Consider the following 22,788-nt stretch of genomic DNA (forward strand, 5'->3'; position numbering starts at 1 on the left):
CCTTTACCTGATGGAGATGGGGTGGCTGTAATGCTGCCTGGAGCTGGGAAGGGACTCTGCACCCTCCCACCATGGTCCTGTACTATGGATTAATCATTTGATGCTCATATTTCATACTTGCATTTCTCTGCTGTGCTTGAACCTTCGTATATCACCCATGGCTGCTCCCACCTGAGCAAAAGCAGCGAGCTGAGTCGAAGGCAAATCCTTTTCAGTCCCCTGCATCCTCCTCCTTGTGTTTTCCTGGTTTGACACTCCTTTATTATCGGGGCTCACACTTCTCAGCCTGTGTGATGTCTCTCTTAATGTATCTATTCATTAGCACTAAACACTAACTGTCTGCTTGCTAATTCCTCTGTAATTAGAGGCTCTGGATTCTTCTGCTTGCACTCGCACCGGCACCGCCTGGCAGCCTTGATGTAGATCATTAGCAGTTGGTAACAGAAGCTGCAGACACAAAGGCAGAGCTGGGACAGGAGAATGGGGGCTGTTGGGGGAGAGGAGAGGGAGCAGAGGGAGGAAGAGCCTCCCCCTGCCTTGGCTCTGGATGGAGGAGCCAGCTGGGGCTCCATTGTTGAATGTGTGCAGGGGTTGTGCTCCTGCCACAGCTGGACAAAGCAAAGTGCCCACCACCCTTCAGGGTCCTGTAGCCCTGCAGGAAGCAGGGAAAACCCTCCTGGTTCCCCAAGGAGCACAGGGTGAGTGCTGGGGACCCTCTGTGCTGCAAGACTGAGGAGAGATGCCCCTTCACCAGCAGCATCCAAAACCTTCAGGTGTCACCAGTTCCTCAGCACCCACATTTTATAAGGGCATGGAGTGCTGGGACAAGGGGGGATGGCTCCCCATTGCCAGAGGGCAGGGTTAGATGGAGTACTGGGAGGGAATTCTTCCCTGGGAGGATGAGGAGGCCCTGGCACATGTTGCCCAGAGAAGCTGTGGCTGCCCCATCCCTGGAAGTGCCCAAAGCCAGGTTGGATGTGGCTTGGGGCACCCTGGGATAGTAGAAGCTGTCCCAGTCCATGGCAAGGCGTGATGAGCTTTTATATCCCTTGCAATCCAAACCATGCTGGGATCCCAGGAAAAATATCTTGTGAGAGTAAGAAAGCAACCCCTCTAGAGCAGCCAGAGGGAAGGAAGGTCCTGAGTGTGGCCAGGTGAGTGGCATATGGTTTGGTGACCATCATCCCATGGCCTTGACCCTTTCGAGCAAACTGAGTCCCCATAACCATGATCCACCTGCCTTCCTGGGCAATACCTTCTGTCACCTCTGAGCCCAGGCTGGGTTTTCTCCCTGCTCTTCTCAGCAGGCTCTCCTTGACCTCCAGCTGCACACTGTGCATCTCCAGCTCACCTGCACTGCTGCTTTCACACCCTGCAGCTGAGCAGTGCCTCATCCCCCAAAGCTCAGCATCCCTTCAGGAGTGAAATCCAGGGCTCTCCATGTGCCACAGTCCCGTCTGCAGGGACTGTGACAGAGCCTGGGTGCCACCAAAGGTCTTTTCCCAGCCATTCCTCAACAAATGATCTGAGCCAAGAGAGTGACTGAGAGCTGTGCCAGCATCCCAAGGGGTCAAGGAGCTGCGCCTGGCCCAGGGCTCTGGATAACAACACTTGACTAATTGAGAGCCTTGCCAGGCACCAGCTCTTGCTGGCAGCCCCTGACTACTAATTTGTGGGCTTTCTTTGGGAGGGGTGGGAAGTGGGGAGAGTTTTGGTGCTGTGAGGATTTGCAGGCTCTGTCCACACTGTGGACAGGCTGAGTGCCCTGGAAAGCTGAAGGAAAGGGCTCCATGGTCAGGGATGAGTTAATAGCAGTGGGAAGGGCACTTCTTGGTAAGTGGCTTCTGTGACCTGAGGAGAGGGAGGAAGCCTTGGGCTCTGGCGTATCCAGAGACAAATTAAAGACCTCCCAGCGGTGGGGGTAAGAGAGCATCCAGGCTCTTGGGAATGTGTCCCTTTTGTGAGCAACTCTTGTCACAGGGGATAAGGAGGGAGGATTAGTGCTGATGTCAGAGGCTCTTGGCTGCAATCAGAGCCACACAGAGCCATAAAGGGCCCTTACAGAGGGAATGCCAGGAGTGTGTGGTGAAGGAAACCAACCCACTGTCCCAATAAAACAAGATGATTTCTCCCCCTCTATAGATCCAGAAAAGTTGTTATGATTATTTGTGTTATTATTCTGGGTGGCATTTTACAGCAGTATGTCACAACATGGTGATATGGGTTAGTGGACAAAGTGGCATTCAGTCAAAGGTTGAATTTGATGATCTTGGAGGTCTTTTCCAACCTTCCATGATTCTCTACATCTACGGGCAGGAAGATGTGTAGTTCACAGCTCTGTCCCAGGTGCATGCCAGGCATCAGTAGAGTTTGAATTTCGGTGGCTGGCACAGCCCAGGTTGTGTCCCAGCCACACAGGGTCTTTTGGGGAGGGCTGTCCTGACAGGACTCAGAGGAGCCCATGAGCTCAAGGACAGGTGACACAGTCCAAAGTGAGGACATGGGCCATGGCTCTGCTCTGCTGGGAGTCTCCTAGCACTGGACTGAGCCCAGCCTGATCCTGTTACAGACCTTGAGGAATTCATCCATGAGTGATGGAGCACAGGTGAGACAGATCCCAGGTTGTGCAGAGCACCAGAAAGGAGGATTTTTTCCCCTCACCTTCAATCAAAACAATTCCCTTGCAGCCACAGCCCCGGAGCTCTGCTGGCAAAGGCAGTAGGGGGCACGGAGAGGTCGGGGAGCAGGTGAGGTGAAGGGATGAGGTGGGTAGGACCAGACCTTCTCACCAGCCATCCCAGCCTGCTGTTTGCTTGTCACATTAGTGATGCTGCTGGCTAGACAGGGACAGGAGAGTTGTACTGCCTGGGGCACAGGGAGTCTTGCTTTTATCTTCTCACTTTCACTGTTTGTCAGAGGAAGAGTCTGGCTCCCTTCTTGTGAAGGAGGCACAGGAGAGCCCGTGCTGCTCTGGACACAAGCAGGAGTAGTGGCTCCTCCTGTTCTCTTTCGTGCTGGGCCCTGCTGCAGCCAAGAGTTATTGAGTGAAACCAGAACCTGGGAAAGTGCAGAAATTACCTCAAAGGGCTGGAATGAGCTTTCCAGAGCTTCAAAGCTCTGAGTATTTGTTTATAATAGAATCCCAGAATGGTTTGGTTTGGAAGGGACTTTAAAGATTATCCAGTCCCACCCCCTGCCATGGGCAGGGCCACCTTCTGCTGGCACAGGTTGCTCCAAGCCCCATCCAACCTGGCCTTGAACTTCAACAAGATTTTGACACTCCACTTTCCTGTTTCTTCCAGAATAAAATGCAGGAGTATCTCAGAATCCTCATCCAACTTCCCACTTGCAGGAGGGCTGCTGCCAGCAGTACATAAGCAAAGTCATGGATTGGGTAGACAGTTGTTAGTTATCTCCAAAGGCAAAGCTCTCCTCATGTCCCACTGATTTGTCCCAAATGGGGAGGGAACTTCTTCTGATGGCCAACCTGACCATCCCAAGTTATGACTTATGGCCATTGCTCTTCATTCAACTAAGTTTCAAAGGCTCTAGCCCAGAGATGTTTTAGATCAGCCTGAATAGCAGTTCAAATCCCAGAATCCCAGAATCCAGTTTGTGCTGGAGGGACCTTAAAGCTTAGCTCATTCTACCCCCTATCATGGGCAGGGACATCTTCCACTAGACCAGGCTGCTCCAAACCCTGTCCAGCCTGGCCTGGAACACTTCTAGGGATGGGAATTTTCCTCCAATTCACTCCTGGTTTTAGCTAAAACACCTTTCAGGAAGATAATTAGTCTTGAGCCATCAAGAGACAGGCAGCCCACAAGGATCCTTGTACATGAGCCTGTGTAGATCGCTGCCTTTTTCCCTCTGAAATCACTGACTTTCAAAGGAAATACAGGAGACTCTGTCTGTCAGGACACCAGTAAAACATTTGATTTGGGAAACTGCAAGCTGGAAGTGGTTCTGTGAAGTCTGTCCAGGAACTGCATAAATGGGAGACCACAATGACCCGAGGGGGGAAGCCTCAGCTGAGCTGAGGTGGCTGAGGTCCATGAGAAGCACTTCCATACTTCTTGATGTTTCAAGACCTGGTAGGGTACTTCTTGTGCAGAAAACTGACACAAAAGGGGGAATACAGAAATTTCCTGAGCTTTGGAGCCATTTCACACATGGAGGAGCTAGGACAAAGCCTGTTTCTCTGTGTGACAGAGCAAGCTGGAGGGTCTGCTGGGCTGCTGTCCTGAGGTCACTTAAATCCCAGGTTTCATCTTTTGGAGACTTCCCTGGATGTGTTTCTGTGACAATTCAGCCCGCTCCCATGCTCCAAACCTCCTGAAACCTTGACATCCTCATGGCTGCTTCTCTTACCCCAGTTAAGATCCAGACCTTGCCTTCCATGGACCTGTGTCACCATCCTGGTTCCATCATCTATCTTCTCTCCCTCTTCCATTCACCCACAGTTCCCATCTTCACCCTGACGGCCCCCAAAACATGCTGTGGCTTTGCTTTTGCTGCCCTCCTCCCCTCTCTTGTTGCCCCAACCTGTTGCCTTCACTGCATCCCCCCAGCCTGCAGCAGCTGGCAGCAAGTGCCCAGGAGGGATCCTGCCATGCCCAAATCCCTTCTCTGCCTGGAGACCATCCTGCAGCAGATGGCAGGAGCTTTGTCAGCTGCTGGCTCTTCAGGAGCCTCTTCCTGCTCCTGTGATGGGCAGTTTGGGGGGATGTTGGCAGAGCAGGGGATGGGCTGCACTGCTGGAGCTTCCCGAGCAGATGCCCTTCCCTGCCCACCACCATCTCTGAGGGCTTCTCCTCCTGCTGACTCCCAGGCTTCTCTGTTGCATAAATTACACCATGAGTTTGAGGATTGTTTTTCCCACACCTGCCTGGGGCTTCAGAAACCTATTCCAGTGCATCTGGAGCTGACTTTGGTCAGAAAACAACAATCTGTTCATGATGGATAGGGTGGAAAGTCCCTTCTGCTGAACCAGGGGCTCCCCAGTGTGCCACCATCCCTGCTCTGTGCTGTGCTGGGAGCTGATGGGAAGGCTCCAGGGTTCTCCTTTTCCTCCTGTGTTCCAGATGGCTGATTTATGTCTCCTGCTGCCCTTGGCAACCACAGCCCTGGGGCAGGTGGGCAGGCTGTTGTAGCAAAGGGGTTACTGCAGCCTCCTGGCTGGGTGTCCTTCAGCCGTTCCTGGTGTCCCTGGGGGATAGTGGGGTCCCTGTGGGAAGGGATGAGTCTCTGTGTGCCCCTGTGCAAGCAGGAGGATGCTCACAGAGCCTGGCTCTCCACACGCTGGTCTCTGGCCATCCCTGCTCTGGCAGGGGTGCAGGAGGCAGCTGCATGGCTGGGGCTGGGCAGGAAATGCTCTTCCCAAGAGAAACTGGTATTTCCAAAACTTTCCCCTACACACTGGGAACCTGGTGGAGTTTGCCATGCAAGAGGGCAAGGGAAAAGGTTCAGTCACAAATTAGCAAAATCAAGGGCTGGAGCACCCGTCCAGAGCCAGGCTGGGAGAGCTGGGGGGATTCACCTGGAGAAGAAAAGGCTCCAGGGAGACCTCAGAGCCCCTTCCAGTGCCTAAAGGAGCTCCAGGAGAGCTGGAGAGGGACTGGGGACAAGGCATGGAGGGACAGGACACAGGGAATGGCTTCCCACTCTTGGAGGGAAGGGATGAATGGGATATTGGGAAGGGATTCTTGGCTGTGAGGGTGGAGAGGCCCTGGCACAGGGTGCCCAGAGCAGCTGTGGCTGCCCCTGGATCCCTGGAAGTGTCCAAGGCCAGGTTGGATGGGGCTCTGAGCAGTCTGGGACAGTGGAAGGTGTCCCCGTTCATGACAGGGGGTGGAAAGGTTCCTTCCAACCTGAACCATTCTGTGATTCCATGGATGCTCTGCAGCAGACATCACTCTTTCAAGGACTATAGCTCTAAGCTTTCTATGTTTGAAATTTTGAAGTCAGGTTGTTCCTAAGGGCAGTTATCATTGCAATTAATGACAGCAATTAATTGGCACTTTTTGGGGAAGTATTGTTTTATGGAAAATCTGGGGGGCAGGTTGGAGGTGAGGGGGGTCTGCCTCCCTCGGTGTTCCTGTTCCCAACAGCCTTTTGCTGGGGACATGCCATGATCTGGAGCAGATGAGTTTTCCATGTGCAGAGGGATCCAGGAGGTGGGGACACCCTTGGCATCTTGTGACCCCAAAGCTGCTCTTGCAGCAGTGTGGGGGGTGCCAGGACCCTCTGGAGCAGCTCCTCTGTGTGGGAACAAAGCCCTGCAGGTCGGGTGACACATGCAAATGGGACTGCAAGCCCCACTGAACAAAGGGCTCAAACACAGCCAAACCCTGGCTGCCTGGGCCAAGTCGCTGGGCTTGTGGCATTAGCAACTGCTTAAGAGGTTGTAATCTACACCAAAGCCTGCCTTGATTTAAGTGGGGATGCAGCCAGGACCGGCTTTGGGCTGCTTTGCCATATTTTTAAGATTTTCCAGCGTTTGTAGTTACAGACTCAAGGAGCTGCAGGCTGGGCCCACTGGGATGTTTTCCAGACACTTGACACAGTGTGGGTACCAGTCTGATGGGGCCACCTCGCCAAGAACCTCGGAACAAAAACCTCACACACTGTGAAACACCAATTTTCCAGAGCTTCAGCAAGTCCAGGAATATCCCAGACCTGAGAATTTTTACTCCTTTATGGGCAAATGTTGCTTATTAAAGAGCCCAGTGCTGCCATTCCTTGCTTTCCTCAGCTTCTGCTGGAGAGAATCGGTTCCAAAAGTGTGTGGCTCCTGAACATGGCATCACAGGGGCAGAACTGGGAAAGGAACTGGGGGGACAAATATTGGAATAGTGCAAGGAATAGTGAACCCTTTTAGCAGGAAAGTCACAGACACACAAGTGCTGGTGGAGGGGCTTCTGGAGGTCTCCAGCCTAACCTCCCATGCAAAGCAGGATCACCATGGAGGGCAGGTCAGGGGAATCCTCCCTTCTTCCCTTCCTCATCCAGGTGTTCCTCACTGTGGTGCATTCAGTGCTAGTGTTGGAGGAAGGCGTCTGAGTTCAAATGCATTCTCCAGGAGGGCCCATGGTGTGAAAGCCTGGGATGCTTAAATGCTAGAGGGAGGTTTTAACCAGTGAAACTGATTTTCAGTTCAATACCTAGATGTGTTTGGACTCTGAGCTGAACAGGAGCACAAAAACAAGGGCCTTGGGGTCAGTGGTGGCACCTGGAGTGGGGACAGTTGGACCATTGTGCAGTGCCAGTCTGTCCCACCTGCTGGGGACTGTGTGGGACTGGGGGGCCATGGGGCAAGAAGGGAGGGCTGATTTGGATTAGGTGTCTTGTGGGTGAGACTGGTGAGAGACATCCAGGTCTCTGGGAATGTGGGGGTCAGTTGTCCTGTCTGTCCCCCCTGCCCATGCTGAAGAAACAGAGCTCACCCCCACCCCTGTGCCTCCTCCACCTGCCTGAAGCCTTGCACAGAGGCCCTGTGTGCTCCTGCCACTTCAAACACAGTCTTCCAGACTGCTGGAGCCTGGATTCCTATAGTAACAGATCCCCAGCCTAGAGTCTCCAGGCCCTGTGGATTGAAGGTCAGGGCAGCCCTTGCTCTGTGACTGATCACAGCACCGTCCTGGCTGCTGCTCAGCATCACCTCCAGCCTCGCTGCACGGGGTGTGGGAATGCTGTCCTGGGGAATGCCCTGCTCTGCACCCACAGTGGGAATCCTGCTCCCCACATGTTGGAGCTACCTGGGTTACCCACTCAGACTGAGTCCCTGGGTGAAGGCAGTGAGAGGGAAGTTTGCCCCCTTCCCCCAAGGTTTTCCAAGTCTCCCTCTTCGCCACAGTGGCAGGACAGTCACAGGCATCCCCTGCCAGATGCTCTGACAGAAATTCTGCTCTGACAGAACCTTCTCCCCCACATCTCCCCGTTCCCTGCCCTGTCCCGTGGCCTCTGGACTGGCTGGTGCCTTGCAGCATCATGGTGCATTTCCCTGCCACTCTGTCTTCAGCCACGGGTCAGGCAGTTAATCCTGACCCCGATCACAGCCGCTGCTGCACGGGGTAATTGAAAATGCCAGAATTCCCTGCTGACCTTCCTATAATAAAAGCAGTTCCCCCCGTCCAGTAACCTGACACTCCAGGGACCGAGATCTGTCAGGAGGGCTCTGAGGAGATGCTGGAAAGCTCCCAGCTGTTCACCTCGCTTTTTCCCCTGGGTGATTTCAAAGTGTTGCCAGGGAGAGGCCACGGGCTGGGCTGGCTTTGCTCTCTCTGAGTCGTGAGTGTTTTCCAGAGCAAATGTTGACTCTGTCTGACATGACATGGGTTAGTGGAATTAAAGTGATCAGAGATAGGGGGTTTGCTGCCTGTAACCTGATTCTCCCAGCTAAGCCAGCAGAGGAATGGACGCTTTGATTTTACCGGGATCTCGACAGTGCTGCCCCACTAGCAAGGAGTAGGGCTCAGCCTTGGGACTGGCAGGTGAGGGGGGGCTGGCTGCAGACTGGGAGAAAGATTGCATGGCAGCCTTTCAAATGGGCCTAAAGATGATGAAAGAGAAGCTGTGGAAAGATCCTCGTGTCCCCCCTGCAGGCTGGAGCCACGCAGTCCCACCAGACACTCCCAGAAGATGATGCCAGCAGAGTCTGAATCTCTGGGCTGCTCCTGCAGAGCTGCCCTGGCTGGTGGCAGTGTCTTTTCCCATTTTATTCCCTTTACAGCAGCAATACAGCTTCCCAGCCTGCACACTGTGACCTTCCACAGGTCACAGCAGCACCGAGGCTGCAAAGTGGCCCTGGAGTGCCATGGACATCCAGTGTGTAGCTGGATGAGTGGTTCATTGGGAGCCAGACTTCCTAAAAATCACTGGCAGTGGTGGTGGCCCAAGAGTCAGGACCTGACACAGAAAATTGGCCTCTGCTACCAAAGCCTATTAGACAAGGATGCCCTGATGGTTCCTTTGGGATGGGATGAACCAGAATACACTGAATCATAAAATCACAGAATCCCAGACCGGGTTGGGTTGAAAGGGACCTTGAAGATCATTTTATTCCACCCCTCCCCTGGCCAGGGACACCTTCCACTATCCCAGGTTGCTCCAAGCCCTGTCCAACCTGGCCTTAGACTCTTCCAGGGATGAGGCAGATAGAGGTGGCATAGGAGGGAGGTGAGCTCAGGATGTTGAAAAAGCAGGCCTGGGAGAAAGGAACAGCTCCCAGATGGAAGCTCTTGTTGAATAAAAGAGGAAGATGTCCTAGGAGATGTCCTGGGGCTCCTGGAACTGCTCAGAGTTGTGGTGTTGTGGGGATGGGCTAGAGAGACAAACACGTGAGCTGCCTAAGAACCCTCAAATCAACTCAGAGACACAGAAGCCAGGAGGAAAATGGGCCTGTTTCTTTCTCATTGCCCCAAAACAATTCTTCATTGTGTGATGCCCTCCTGCTGCTTTTTGTCAGCTTTCTCCTAATGAATTTCCCTGAGCTTTAGCAAGAATTTTACCAATTACATGAACTTTGGATGAATTAAGGATCTCTCACCCCACTCCCAGCAGAACTGGGATGATAGGAAATGCAGAACAGCCTCCTCCCTTCCCTGAGCTGGGGGGCACAGCCAAAAATACCCTGTGGAAGTGCCCAGGGGAGAGGGAAGAGCAGCTCTGCAGGGCTGAGCTGAGGCAGGGAAATGTCACCTTGGACACACTCAGAGGAATATCAAACCTCAGCAAGGAGCTGGATGCTATCTTTGGAGAGATGGATCCTGGGTACTGAAGTCACTTTTGAGGTTTATGTTTGAAAAGGAGATTAACAAAAAATTAGAAAAGGTAGAAGAGGAAGTCATCAGGCTGATAAATGTGTGAAGTGCTCAGGAAACTACTTGGGAAACAGAAAGAAATCACAGAATTATTGGCTGGTTTGTGTTGCAAGGGATCTTAAAGATCTTCCAGTTCCAACACTGCACGGACAAAAAGGAAATATTTTCACTGTCTTTCAGCTGGTCCATGATGACAATATTCTTTTTCTAGACTCCTCCTCTATTTAGTTACAAAACCCAGAAAAGTTCCTGCAGTTAGAAACTGAAGTCCATAAACTTTAACCTGAAAATAAATGGTGCATTTTCAAAGAGAGTTTGAGGGAAAGCTCCCCAGAGGCATGGTGGGCTCAGCATCATCTGAAGTCCTCAAAGGAAGCAGGGGGTGTGTCTGTAGCATACTCAGGGGGTCAAACACAAGTGTTTCAGCTATTTTTAGCTCTGCCTGGGTTTGTGCAGATGTTCAGACCTGGGTGTTATGGAGCTTTTCCCAATTCTCTGCTAAATTGCTGTGTTCTTGTGCTGTCTCATTGCACTGCCCTGGGTTTCGTGTGACCTTCTTCAGGTTTTCCTGTGATTAAAAAGTGATTATTTCTCCTGGAAAACTCACATTTTGTTCCTTCCTGTTTTCTTCCATTTCCTTCTTTCCCTTCATACTTTTCATCATTTCCAGCAAGTCCCAAAGAAACAACTATTTGTATGAAAGTCAAATTCTGGCTATGCCAAGCCTGAGGCTTTGTGTTGCAACCAACACCCCCCTTTGTCCCTGCAGGAGATCAGGCAAATCCTTACTTACAGAGCCCAAAGCCTCTTGTGGAGGATCAGTGCAGGTTAAGCTGCATTTGTGTGATGGATCTGTGCCACCTGGGGTTTGGTTTCCCTTAGCACAGGCTGCTGAAGTAGCCTTGAGGAACTACTCTGGAGCCATGGAGCTCCCTGGTTCTGTGCCCAGGGAGGTGTTATCCTCATGTCACAGCATCCTCAGAGAGCACCTCTGTCACAGGGAAGCCTGGACATGCTTTCAGTCAAAGATGTAAAGAGGTAAAGAGAGATGTGCCTGGACGGGATCTTTAGCAAAAGCTCCTTAAAAAAAACCCAACAAACTCTTTCATAAAAGTAGTTTCAGCTCCATAATCAGGGCCCAGACCATCACTTGTGATCTCTTACCTTTTTTTTTTCTTTTTCCCCTCTAGAAGACATATTTTAAATTCTGGATGTGCCTCAGCTACAGTGCCTGGGAGGCAGGACATGGTGGGGCTCATTACAGGGATGTGGCAGAGAAGGAATGTGTTTTATACCAAAAATTGAGATTGTGTCTAGAGCTAATCAGAAAGGCTAAGAGGTGCTGATACAGAGGGGCTACTGAGGGAAGCCCCATCCTTCGAGTTTAAAGATTCACCTAATAGAGCTTCCCTTCCTTGATGTGGTGTTTGGACCATCCCAGCAGCATTCCTGGGATTTGGTGCTCTAGGGACCTGAAGGGGGCAGTGGCAGAGGAGGGCTCAGTCCTGTCAGCTGTCACAGCTCTTCTCTGTTCTGTGTGGAGGCACCTGGGCCTCTTGGGTCATCCCTTTCCTCAGCATAGTCTGTGGAATGGAATGGCATACAGAATATTTCAGTTGGAAAGACCTACAGTGATCATCTAGTCCAGCTGCTTCACCTAGACATGGATAATGAACGTGGGAGAGGCCAGAGCAGCACAGCCTGGGCTGTGTCTGTCCTGCTGGTACTCACTCCACACCACAGCTCTGGGACCAAGCCAAGAGCACAGGATGCATTTCCTTGGCTGTTAGCCTTTTGTTAGATTAGAGCATGAGGATATGTCAGCCCCAGCTGACACGGGCTAGACCCACCTCGTGGTACCAGAAGCACTGGCCTCTGTGAGGCTGAAGCTGCTACACTAATTTTGGGGAGGTCAAACCCAGCCTGGTGGCTTTGATGCTTCCCTTGCCAAACCACACTGGGACCACACATTTCCTCCCCAATGGATATTTGAGCCTTCCTGGGAGACAGTCAGTCAAGCAGGACTTAAGGTCTCAGTTTTTTCTATAAGGATGCCTTAATTTGAGAATTTCAGACCTGCCTACCTATGTCCACCTTGTGACATTGAGCCAGCTGGTTTGAAAGGACAATGTCTTGAAGTGTCTTCAAATCCCAGAATGATTTGGGTTGGAAGGGACCTTAAAGCCCATCCCATTGCATCCCCTGCCATGGGCAGGGACACCTTCCACTGTCCCAGACTGCTCAGAGCCCCATCCAACCTGGCCTTGGACACTTCCAGGGATCCAGGGACAGCCACAGCTGCTCTTGGCACCTGTGCCAGGGCCTCCCCACACTCACAGCCAGGAATTCCTTCCCAATATCCCATCCATCCCTGCCCTCTGGCAGTGGGAAGCCATTCCTTGTGTCCTGTCCTCCACCCCTTGTCCCCAGTCCCTCTCCAGTTCTCCTGGAGCCCCTTTAGGCTCTGGAAGGGTCTCTGAGGTCTTCCTGGAGCCTTTTCTTCTCCAGACTAAACACACCCCAGCTCTCCCAGCCTGGCTCCAGAGCAGAGGGGCTCCAGCCCTTGGAGCATCTCCACAGCCTCCTCTGGACTTGCTCTGACTCCTTCATGTCCTTTCCATGCTGGGACCCCAGGGCTGGAGGAAGAATTGCAGGGGAATCTCTCCAGAGCCAAGCAGAGGAGCAGAATCCCTCCCTGGACCTGCTGCCCACGCTGTGGGATCAGCCCAGGACACAGATGGCTTTCTGCCATTCCAGCCCTGGCAAAGCTCAGGGGTGATCCCTTCGGGGAGGTGATGGCCATGCAGCTCTGCTGGCAAGATCTGAGGATGGAAGGACCTCCTGAACCCCATCCTTCCCAAGTGTTTCCAGTTCCTGAGCTCAGGCAACACTCTGTGTGTGATGCAGAGCTGTCAGCACCCCTACACTGATCCTGCAGAGCTGCCCCAGCCACAGAAGTCTGCTCAGCTCCCTGGATTAAGATAAACTGCCAAAACACCAGCCCAGCCTGGGCAGGGGTCTGGCTGTGACCAGTGTTGTGTGGCCATGCAGGGGCTCGGGGTGGTGACCACAGAAGTGTCACTGGCATCCCTCCCATGCCTCTGCCCCAGAGGGGTCCCTGTGTGGGACATGTTGGCTTTGTACATTAGTGGATTTTCATTAAGCTTGTTTTACACTCCAGTGGTGGTTTTGGTGTGGTTTATTTCTCCAGCAATTTGGGGAAGCCACAGGGCTCCACTCTGAGGAATCTGAGGAATCTGAGGCCATCCCTGATCAAGAGATGCAGAAAGTGCCTTTCAAGGACTGCAGTGGTTGCCTCAGTGCCCTGTGCTGATAGTGCCAACGGTGTGGGTTCAATCCCCATATGGACTGTTCCCTTCAGAGATGGATTCAGTGATCTTTGTGGATACTTTCCAACTCAGAATATTCTGTGAAATCCGTGCAATCAAATGACATTGAGGCTTAAGGGATTCAGTCGGGAGCAGTGTTTCCGTCAGCTGTGGAATGAAGGAAGGTCTGTTTGTTTTTTGCACTTTCGGGACACACCTACCCCTGGAGACCCCATGGGGATAAATCCACCTCTGTTCACACTTCATGGTGACATCACAGGGTGATCAAGGCTCTGAGAGTGGGGACTCTCCATATCTGATCTCCTCTGTGTGTCACAGGGCACAGTCAGCTGCCTGGGCATCGTGTCAGAATCCAGCTGAAGCTGTTCCTGCTGACTGGACCTGGGAAAGTCACTCTGACTCTGGCTGGCTCCTCTAAACTGGTTTCAAGCTCATACATCCAGTGCCAGCCCATCCCTGATTCACAGGACTGGGAGCCTCTCTGTGCACCCCAGGCCCTCACCTGGCATAAACGGTGTGACAAAGGACTGTGTTTTGTGGCACTGCAGAGTGCTGTGCTCTGTTAGCAAAAAGTCCAGGAGAGGGATTGTTTCAATCTGCTCGGCAGCCTCAGGGCCTCAGCTGGGCTCCTGCATCCTCTGGGGCTCCCAGTATCACACTCATGGACAAACTGGAGCAGGTCCAGCAGGACAGTGAGGTTAGCCTGAGGCTGGGGCTGGAGCGTGAGAGATGAGGGCAGCTGAGAGCTGGGTCTGGTCAGCCTGGAGAGGAGGAAGGTTGAAGGGCATCAAGGGGTAGAACGGTGGCAACGTCCACAAGGCACAACCAGCAAAATCCCAGTGGAATGTGAGGGAAAGTTTCTGCCCCAAAGAGCAAGGCAGCTGGGGGCTGCTGCTCAGAGAGCCTGTGGGAGCCCCATCCATGGGGATCAGATTCGCTAGGTCTCATCTGGACATGGGCCTGAGCAAAATGATCTGATTTTGAAATTACTCTGCCAGCCCGTGGGACCAGAAACATCCAGAGGTCACTTCTGACCTAGGCCTTCCTGTGATTTCATTGCTGTGCACTGAATGTCTGTGATAAGAGCAGCAGTTACTGAGGACATGCAGTGGGGACGTTCCTGCTCTTCCAGAGCCACTCCCTTGCCCCAGGTACAGGAAAGGCGCTGAGGTTGCTGCAGTCATTGATCTCACCTGCCTCCTCCCACCATGCAGCACATTTGCCTCATTAAGCTCCTTAGATGAGCCCCACCTTGTCCATTTGGGTCTTCTTCAAACAAGAGCAGGTTCACCAGGTACCAGCAGCACATGAGTCACACGTCCTGCTGTACCTGTTGTCTTGTACATGTCCCTCAGGAGAGGCAGGAGATGCCTTGGAGAAGTCCTTTACTCCCTGGCTGGGGTGCAGTGCATGGAATTGGAAGAAGAACATCCCAGAGACCTCACTCCTACCAGGAGGAACCTGGAGCTGAGGAGTTTCTCCAGCTGGAAGGCCACTGAACCTGTGCCTGAGTCATGGGATGCTGCCACATCCCGGAGTTGTGGTGGAACAGCTCTGGCTGTACGTGGCCCCTGTCCTGGAAAAGCCCAGAGTGTAAATGTGGGATCAGTTCCCAGAGCAGGTGGCAGAGACACCATGGGCTGCGTGCTTCCCTCAGTCCAGTGCCAGCCCTGCCACAGGGCATCCGCAGCACAGTCACATCTTCCTTCTAAGCCTGGTCTCCAGAGACAGAGATGTTTGTCTTGAAAATTGCAGATGTCCTACCGAATCTGTTTCAACAAGGAAGCAGTGAGCTCCGGCAAGAGCTGACAGGCTCCAGAAACATTACCTGTGTTTTATCTTCACACCAGCGTGAGAAACTCTGCCCAGGAGATTGGAAAGATGTGGCCTGAAGGAGTGGGAGGAGGATGTCAGGGTGGGAGGGGAGCAGTGCCATGGAGGGAGGGGAGGGCTGAGGTGACACAGAGGGTTTCAGATTGTTGGGTAATGTGGCTTTGCTAAGCAGAAATGGATGGAAGGACTGGCCTCAGGATCTTTTGAAATCATGACATGGTTTGGGTTGGAAGTGCCTTTACAGATTATCTCGTCCCACCCCTGCCATGAGCAGGGACACCAGACCAGGTTGCTCCAAGCCCCATCCATCCTGGCCTGGGACACTTCAGGGATGAAAGGTCTCTGCTGTCCTTCTAGTTTTGTTCTCCTGGACAAAACTGGAGCTCAACCACACTGCTGAGGCTAATCCACATCCACACCTTCCTTCAGGAGTGGGGAATGCCAGGCAGGTGAAGGAAAATGGTGCAGCAGTGTGGTGGCAGGTCTTGTGTTACCCAAACCGAGCCCCTTGGCACCCAGACATTGAGCATCCTGGGAACTGCGATGCTCTGAGTCAGAAAAGCAGCAGTGAAGAGGTAGATGGTGGACCAGAAAAATGGCTTTTGTTGGTGTGTTGGAGAGGAGTTGCTCAGTGGTAATTTATTGTGATGTGCAGGAACATGCTGGGGCCATGCTTGTCCAAGCACCGCAGTCCTGCCACTGCAACTCCAGCTGGCACAGCTCCTGTCACTGCCCCTGATGCCAAGGGGAGCCAGCCTGGAGCTGGGTGAGAGGTGCCTTCCTCCGGGTGCTGCTCCTCCAGGCTGTTTCTCAGAGTTGCCAAATGAGTTGTTCTTTCATGAAATATTGTAAGGGTTGGACTTGGGAAAAGCCCATCTGAGTGCAAACCTCTCTGCATCCATTTGGCCTGGCATGTAAGTGATGGGGAAGCTTTCATGCTACCACTCTGCAGTCCTCTCCCACCCCTGAGGCTTCCCCTGTGCCCTGAAGCTGCTGCAGTGCTGACAGCTGTGCCAGGGCGAACGCTCACTGCAGCTCGAGCTCTCCAGGGCTGGGCTGGCACCAGGGGAGGTCTGGGGCAGCCCTGCACCGAGATGGATGTGCTGGCAGTGCCAGCAGCAGGCTGGGCACGGGCAGAGCTCGTCTCACCACTCTGGGATGCGGGGAGAGGAGGCAGTGCAGGCAGCCGTGGGTGTCAGCCCTGCAGGAGGGGTGGAGGTGTCAGCTGCTCTGCTGTCAGCACCTAGAATCAGAGAATATCCCTACTTGGAATGGACCCACAGGGATCATCGCATCCCACTCCTGGCCCTGCACAGACACCCCAACAATCCCTGGGAGCGGTATCCGAACGCTCCTGCAGCTCTGGCAGCATCGGGGTTAGGACCAATCCCTGGGGGAGTGCCCCAGCACCCTCTGGGGGAAGAACCATTCCCTGATATCCAGCCTAAGCCCCCTGACAGAGCTCCAGCCGTTCCGTGGGTGCTGTCGCTGCTCACAGAGCAGAGATGGGAGCTCCCCTCAGGAGAAGCTGCGGGCTCCGATGCGTTCCCTGACGCGCAGGACTGGGAGCGGCCCGGGCTCTTGGCTCACCTGCCCCGCTCCCCAGCACGCCGGGCCAGAGCCGGTCAGGGTTGCCGGGGAGGCGGCAGCTCCAGCTCTGGTCCCTGCCCCGTGGGCTTGTCAGCACAGCTCCCTGGGCGGCTTTCCCGGGGCGCGGCCCGGCCGGGCCCGCGCGGTGCCCGCCTGCCCGAGGGTCCGGCCGTGCCCGTGCCCGTGGCTCTGGCTCTGGCTGTGACCGTGGCTGTGGCTCTGACCGTGGCCGTGGCTGTGGCCGTGGCTGAAGCCGTGGCCGTGGCCGTGGCCCGGCTCTCTGCGGGCCGGCGGGGCCCTCTGTGCTCGCCGGGAGGAGCGGGGCCCGGCGCGGGCGGCTCTCCATTGTCAGCGTGTCAGGTCAGCTTTGTGTTGCTTGCTCAGGCTGCTGGATGCGCCTCCCGTGATTGGCATGTGCAGCTTGCAGCCCCAGCCTGCCTGAGCCTTGGGAAGCTGCTCTATGCAAATGGAAAAGTAAAAACCACCCATTTCCCCATGGCGGGCAGGGCTGAATGCATGGTATGGGGCTTTTTGCGGTGCCACAGTGCTGTGCCTGCTCCAACCGTGGGCTCCTTTTGCCAGTTTCCTGCTTGAGGCACTGTCCTACATGTTTTCTAACTATCAGTTCAGCAGAACCATTTTTATTCTCCCCTCACTGCTCTATACAAACAGCAAAAATCAGGATCTCCTGACCTCTGCACAGCTCTCCCAATGCAGGAAGTGAATTCCAAAGCTCCAAACAGCAATAACCCTCCTGCCCACCGTCTGCTAGGGTGAGGGTCCTGCCTGTGCAGGTGATGACTGTCTGTGTCCCCCTCTCTCTCTTCCAGCCCCTTCTGCCGTGTCCATCATGCACCAGGTGAGCCGCACCGTGGACAGCATCACCCTCTCCTGGTCCCAGCCCGACCAGCCCAATGGAGTCATCCTGGACTATGAGCTGCAGTACTACGAGAAGGTACTGAGGGACCTTCACGGGGGTCACCCACAGCTTTTGGGGAGAGGAGGGGTGCAGAGCTTCACTTAAGGGCATACAGTGGTTCAGTAGGAGACTTCTCTTGCTGCATTTGGTCACATGGATGACAGTGGCCATCAATCCTTGGGGTCCAGTGATGGTTCCAGTGGCCTAAGTGTAGAAAATCCACTGGTCATTCAGGAGCTTCTCCTGTCACCTCCACAGAACTGGTGGCAAGTCGACCCATTGCAGGGAGAGCAGGGTAGCTAAGGTCCAGGGCCTGTTTTTCCTTTTGGTGTACTGTGGCATCAGCAGGAAATGGGAATGACAGGGAACATCCAGTCCCAGGCTGGAGCACACTTAGTGCATGTACAGTCCTGGAGATTTTCTGGAGTGCTGCCCATGGGTACATCTACACCAAAGGTGAGTTTGGCATCTCTTCAGCATCCCATCCAACGCTCAGATGTTGTACAGGGAGGTGTCTCATGCTCCCATGGAGGGTCCATGCTGCACTATGGAGTCAGCATGAAGGAGTCCTGCAGCTCTGGCTCTTTCACCCCTGAGGAACCTGCTCCTTCCATAACCTCCCTGTCCAGGCAGACAGAGGGATTTCTTCTGGACTGTGCCAGGGTGTCCATCCCACCAGTGGCTGCTCAGAGAGCTGAGGACCACGTGGTGGTTGGTCCCAGGACCTGCCAGGCTGAACTTCATCTGTGCAGCCCAGGGGAGATGGGGAGCAGGAGACTTCTTCCAGGAATCTGCTCCCTTGCACAAGAGCTTATAAACTATACATTATAAATTGCAAACTAACTAATTAAAAAGCTTTATGATTAAATGGAACTGAAAATATTTTTCCCAGCAGTTGCCGGAAGAAATGATTAATCCCCCCCACTGCCTGCCTGTGACCTATTTTCTCATCACCAAGAGCCAGAGGGAGAATGGGGAGGAGGGGGGGCTCCTTTGTGAGCTGTTAAATAGGTCCTGACCTATATTGCATAAATCACAGCCATTTATTTTGACCCTTGGAAATTATCCCAGAATGGATGGCAAGATGGCTGAGTAGATAACAAGACAGATCTGGGAAGCAAGAGGGGTCCTTTCCCTGGGGACCCTCAATGCAGAGGCAGAAGATCTCAGGGAGTACATTCTACTCCTCTTACTTTATCTTAGTGTCTCGCCCTCGTTCTTTCTTCCCTCTCCTCTGTTTTCTGAGGGAGGCTGTAAATAAAGGGATTTTTTGTCTAAAAAATGGTCCAGTCTGCTGCTACCAGTCTTCGCAGGCAGCCACATCTGCCTGTCCCACTGTCTGAGTGAGGGCACAGCATGTCCCTGATGATGGGGACAAGTGGCCCCACTCTGAGGCAGTGCTGTTCATGGGGCACTAAGCCTGGCACAGAGGGCAGAGCTGGGCTGAGATTCTCCCTGTCCTGGTATTTCAGAGAACCATGGAGGCATCCCAGAATGGTTTGGATTGGAAGGGACGTTAAAGATCATCCAGTGCCACCCCCTGCCATGGGCAGGGACACCTTCCACTAGTCCAGGTTGATAAAAGACCCATCCAGCCTGGCCTTGGGCACTTCCAGTGATCCAGGGGCAGCCACAGCTGCTCTGGGCAACCTGTGCCATGGCTTTGGCTCTGACATGCTCTTCCCCTGCTTCCCATCAATCCAGCAGTTGGACATGGTGTGTGACACATCCCAGGTGTGTTCTCACTCCACTGCCAGTCTGTGCAGAGGTGATTTCCTTCCAAATATTTCATTACAAACTCTCCCATGTGCTTCTGAATGCTCAGCAAAGATCTCTGGATTTGGTCACGTGATTAAGTTTTTTCTGATGGAATTTTTTTCCCCCAGTAGAAAATTATATTTTATTTTCATGAAAACAGCTCAAATGAAGAATAGCACCATACACATTATATATAAAAAGCACCTTGACTCTTCATTTTTAATAGATTCTCTTCTATATACAGACATTACATAAAAAATAGAAGAATTTACTTTAGTGTTGACAGAAAAGCACTGTTCACAATACCTGAAACAAAGGTGTATTTTTGTTTCCCTTTCACAGATTATTTATAACACTGCTATTCTTAGATGCCATTAAAAATGCCTGTACAAAGGCAACATTATGAGTTTCTTTCACGTGGAGTTGGAGCAAATCCACACAGATTGTTGCACAATCACTGCCTGATGCGGCTGCTCTCTGTAGCCCTCGCCTAAATGTGTTTTCTTCTTTTCCACTTCCAAGAGGTACCTGCCAGTGTTTGTCTTATTAAAAAAGTCTGTGTTGTCTTAATTTAGAAAGGGCGTAGCAGTTTTTATCTAAAGTTGCCAAACTCATCCTGGAGTGTGGGAACTGGAGATCCAATGCAGTGTCAGACACAGCAGAGTAATTAGCCCTCCTCATTATGCAAAATGATTGGGTCTGATGATGCTCAAAGTCACCCATTTTGTAATTGTTTGAAGACATTCCGCCCAGTTTGGTTACCAGTGCAAGATTTTAGGAGGCCAAAGAGCCCTTTGATGTCTCCAGCCATTGCTGGAGGAGGGACATGGGTTGGCTGGGGGATGAAGGCTCAGGGAGAGGACCTGTGAAGGTGGATATGGAAGTGGAGGTAGGAGAGCTCTCCTGGTGCCCAGGAGCTTCTGGCCAGAGCCCAGGGCTTGGACCAAGGACACTGGAGGTGCTGCTCCCAGGCTGGTTCAGGGGACATCCCTGCCCATGTCAGGGGGTTGGAAAGAGATGGTCTTTAAGGTCTCTCCAACCCATACCATCGTGGGGTTCCATGATTCTCTGACTTTTTGGAGTCTGTCCTGCAGTGTCCTCAGAATCCCTGAGCCTGGAGCCAAAGCTGCTGCCTGGTGTTTCTCATCTGTCGTGAGGTGGGGCTGCCCCTTCACCCAGTGCTGCCCAAATCCTTGGAGGGGTCTCTGTCCCAAGAAAGCTGGGAGTTCAAGGACATGGAGAGGAAACCCTGCCAGGGAGCCCTGGGATAGCCTACCTGCAGTCTCGGTCCCTGCCCAGGGCCACACTGGGACTGGGCACTGTCCAGGACTCAGTGGATTTGAGAGAGGCATTCAAACACTCAGAGAATGATTAAAGTTGGAGAAGTCCTCCAAGATCAGTCATTCCACCCTTCACCCAATGCCCACCAAGCCACATTGCTGAGTGTAGCATCTCATTTCTTGGGCACTTCCAGGCATGGGGACTCTACCCTGCCCTGAGCAGCCTGTGACAATGCCTGAAAACCCTTTTCATGAAGAAATGTTTCCTTATATCTAACTCGCACTTCTCTTGGCACAATTTGAAGCCATTTCTCCTTGTCCCACCTGATGGGATACCTGGCTGAGGGCACAAATCTTCTTGGGCTGTCCCCAGAAGTGGTGGATCCTTATGAGAGTCCAGGTGCTGTGGGTGCCACAGATGCAGCCCCAGTGTGGCTGGCTGCACCCTGCTCCCACACGTGGGCATCCCGAAATGCAGCTGTGTGATGGTTTGGCACCCGGCCCTGGCGTGGCTGTGTCCTGCTGTGTTTGCCCCCGGGGCCATGGCAGATGTCACTGTGCAGGCTCATAGGAACTCTGCCAAATGCAGTCGCTTGACATTTTTTTCTTGGATTTTTCACTTTCAATTTTCTTTTTTTTTGAATACGACTTTTTAGAAGTAATTTTTATAAATTCTTTGGGTGTCTCGCAGCCCACCCATGTTTCAAGAGACTCTTTCTTTGTTGATCAGACTTTGGTTTCAGCTTCAGTTTGACTCGTGGGAGGGGGAACCAGACAAGGACTCAAAATCTAACCAGTGTGTTATTTTGAATTAGGATTTCCAGACTCAAAAGAAAATCATCAGGGGAAAAAAAAAAACAAAACAAAACAACCCAAATACCACAAATCTCTGCTTGGACTTAACTCAAAAGAAAATCATCAGGGGGAAAAGAAAAAAAAAAAAAAAAAAACAAAAAAAAACAACCCAAATACCACAAATCTCTGCTTGGACTTGGGCTTTAAACCACCTGGGATGCACTTGGCCTGCTGGAGGAGCCCAGAGGTGAAAGGGGAGAAGTGTTTGAGGTGAACGTGCAGGTTCTGGAGAGGTGATGCCAAGGAGAAGGAATAGGTTTGATAAGGGAGGGTGGAGAGGTGTAAATGGTTTTTCCTTGTGGTTTGGGTTTAGAGAAGAGCACATCACAAGCACACCTTCCTCCTGTCAGCCAGGCAAACATCAATTTCCCAGGCTATCAACCACCTTGCAGGCTTGGCCATTACATTCCATTTAAAATCCTCCAGGAGCAGGGTTGAGGTTCTCCAAAAGAGTTGGACAAATTATTTTAAGACAACTGTGTTGTTAGTACCCTCCAAGGGCCTGGGAGGATTCATCCAAGCCCTTAAGCTCTAAAACTGTAAACATTTCCTGACCTATTTCTCTCCTTGCCTGCCTGGGAAAGGTCCAAGGGAGTGCTGAGGCCTGATCAGACAAATGAGGCCGTGAGTTTTCTGTGTGCTCATCTTTCCTTGCTGTGTGTGTATCTGTACTTGAGCTTTTCACTGCCATCAGTCTAATTACCAGGGACCCCAGTGACAATCAGGAACCTTCAGCACCAAGTCCAGATGCATAAAACAGATATTGTAGTTTTTAGAAGGGAAAAGTGTTCCTGAACAGTGTTAATAGTGGAGGTCTCCCAGGTGTTCCACAGAATCATAGGATGGTTTGGGTTGGTAGTGACCTTAAAGCCCATCCCATTGCGTCCCCTGCCTTGGGCAGGGACATCTTCCATAGCTTGCTCACAGCTGGGCTTTCCTAAGAGCTCTTTGTTTTCCAGAAGCATTGTGCTGTTGGCATTGCTATTTTACTCTGACTTTTGGGACTTCATGGCAGCCATGCTCCCAGCCACCTTTCACTGGCGACATTCAGGACCTTCTGTCATTGTCCTCTGTTGACTCCATGTCCCTGGGAGACAGGGACTACCTGTTCTCTTGTATATGGAAATCCTGCCCATCCACCAGTGCTTCTGGATGAAGGGCACAATTCCTAAGGGCATAGATGGAACCATCACCTACACAAATGCAAAGCTTCCTGCACCACTGTGTGACTGATCCAGTCCTCAGCTACAAAACTGCAGACAAGGGGCAAAACAAAAGTTTAGAAATAGTCTCACTGTCACTTTGAAATATGGTCTTGGGGTCCCCAGCCTCAGAAACTTGGCCTTGGCCCCTGGAGAAGCAGGCTCTGGGCAGTGGGGTGG

The 22,788-nt window shown here is 52.5% G+C and overlaps 1 protein-coding gene across 2 annotated transcripts in view; it reads left to right on the forward strand.

Moving 5' to 3' along the window:
- Positions 1–22,788, forward strand: part of EPHB2 (EPH receptor B2) — a 122,897-nt gene that overhangs the window by 83,838 nt on the left and 16,271 nt on the right. For both annotated transcript variants that reach the window (XM_039702321.1, XM_039702322.1), the window contains exon 6: positions 17,425–17,549. In XM_039702321.1, coding sequence (XP_039558255.1) covers positions 17,425–17,549 — 125 coding nt within the window. The remainder of the gene's footprint in view (positions 1–17,424; positions 17,550–22,788) is intronic.

The sequence above is a fragment of the Passer montanus genome, unplaced genomic scaffold (assembly GCF_014805655.1).
Source record: "Passer montanus isolate IOZ18808 unplaced genomic scaffold, ASM1480565v1 scaffold155, whole genome shotgun sequence".
Taxonomy (NCBI): domain Eukaryota; kingdom Metazoa; phylum Chordata; class Aves; order Passeriformes; family Passeridae; genus Passer; species Passer montanus.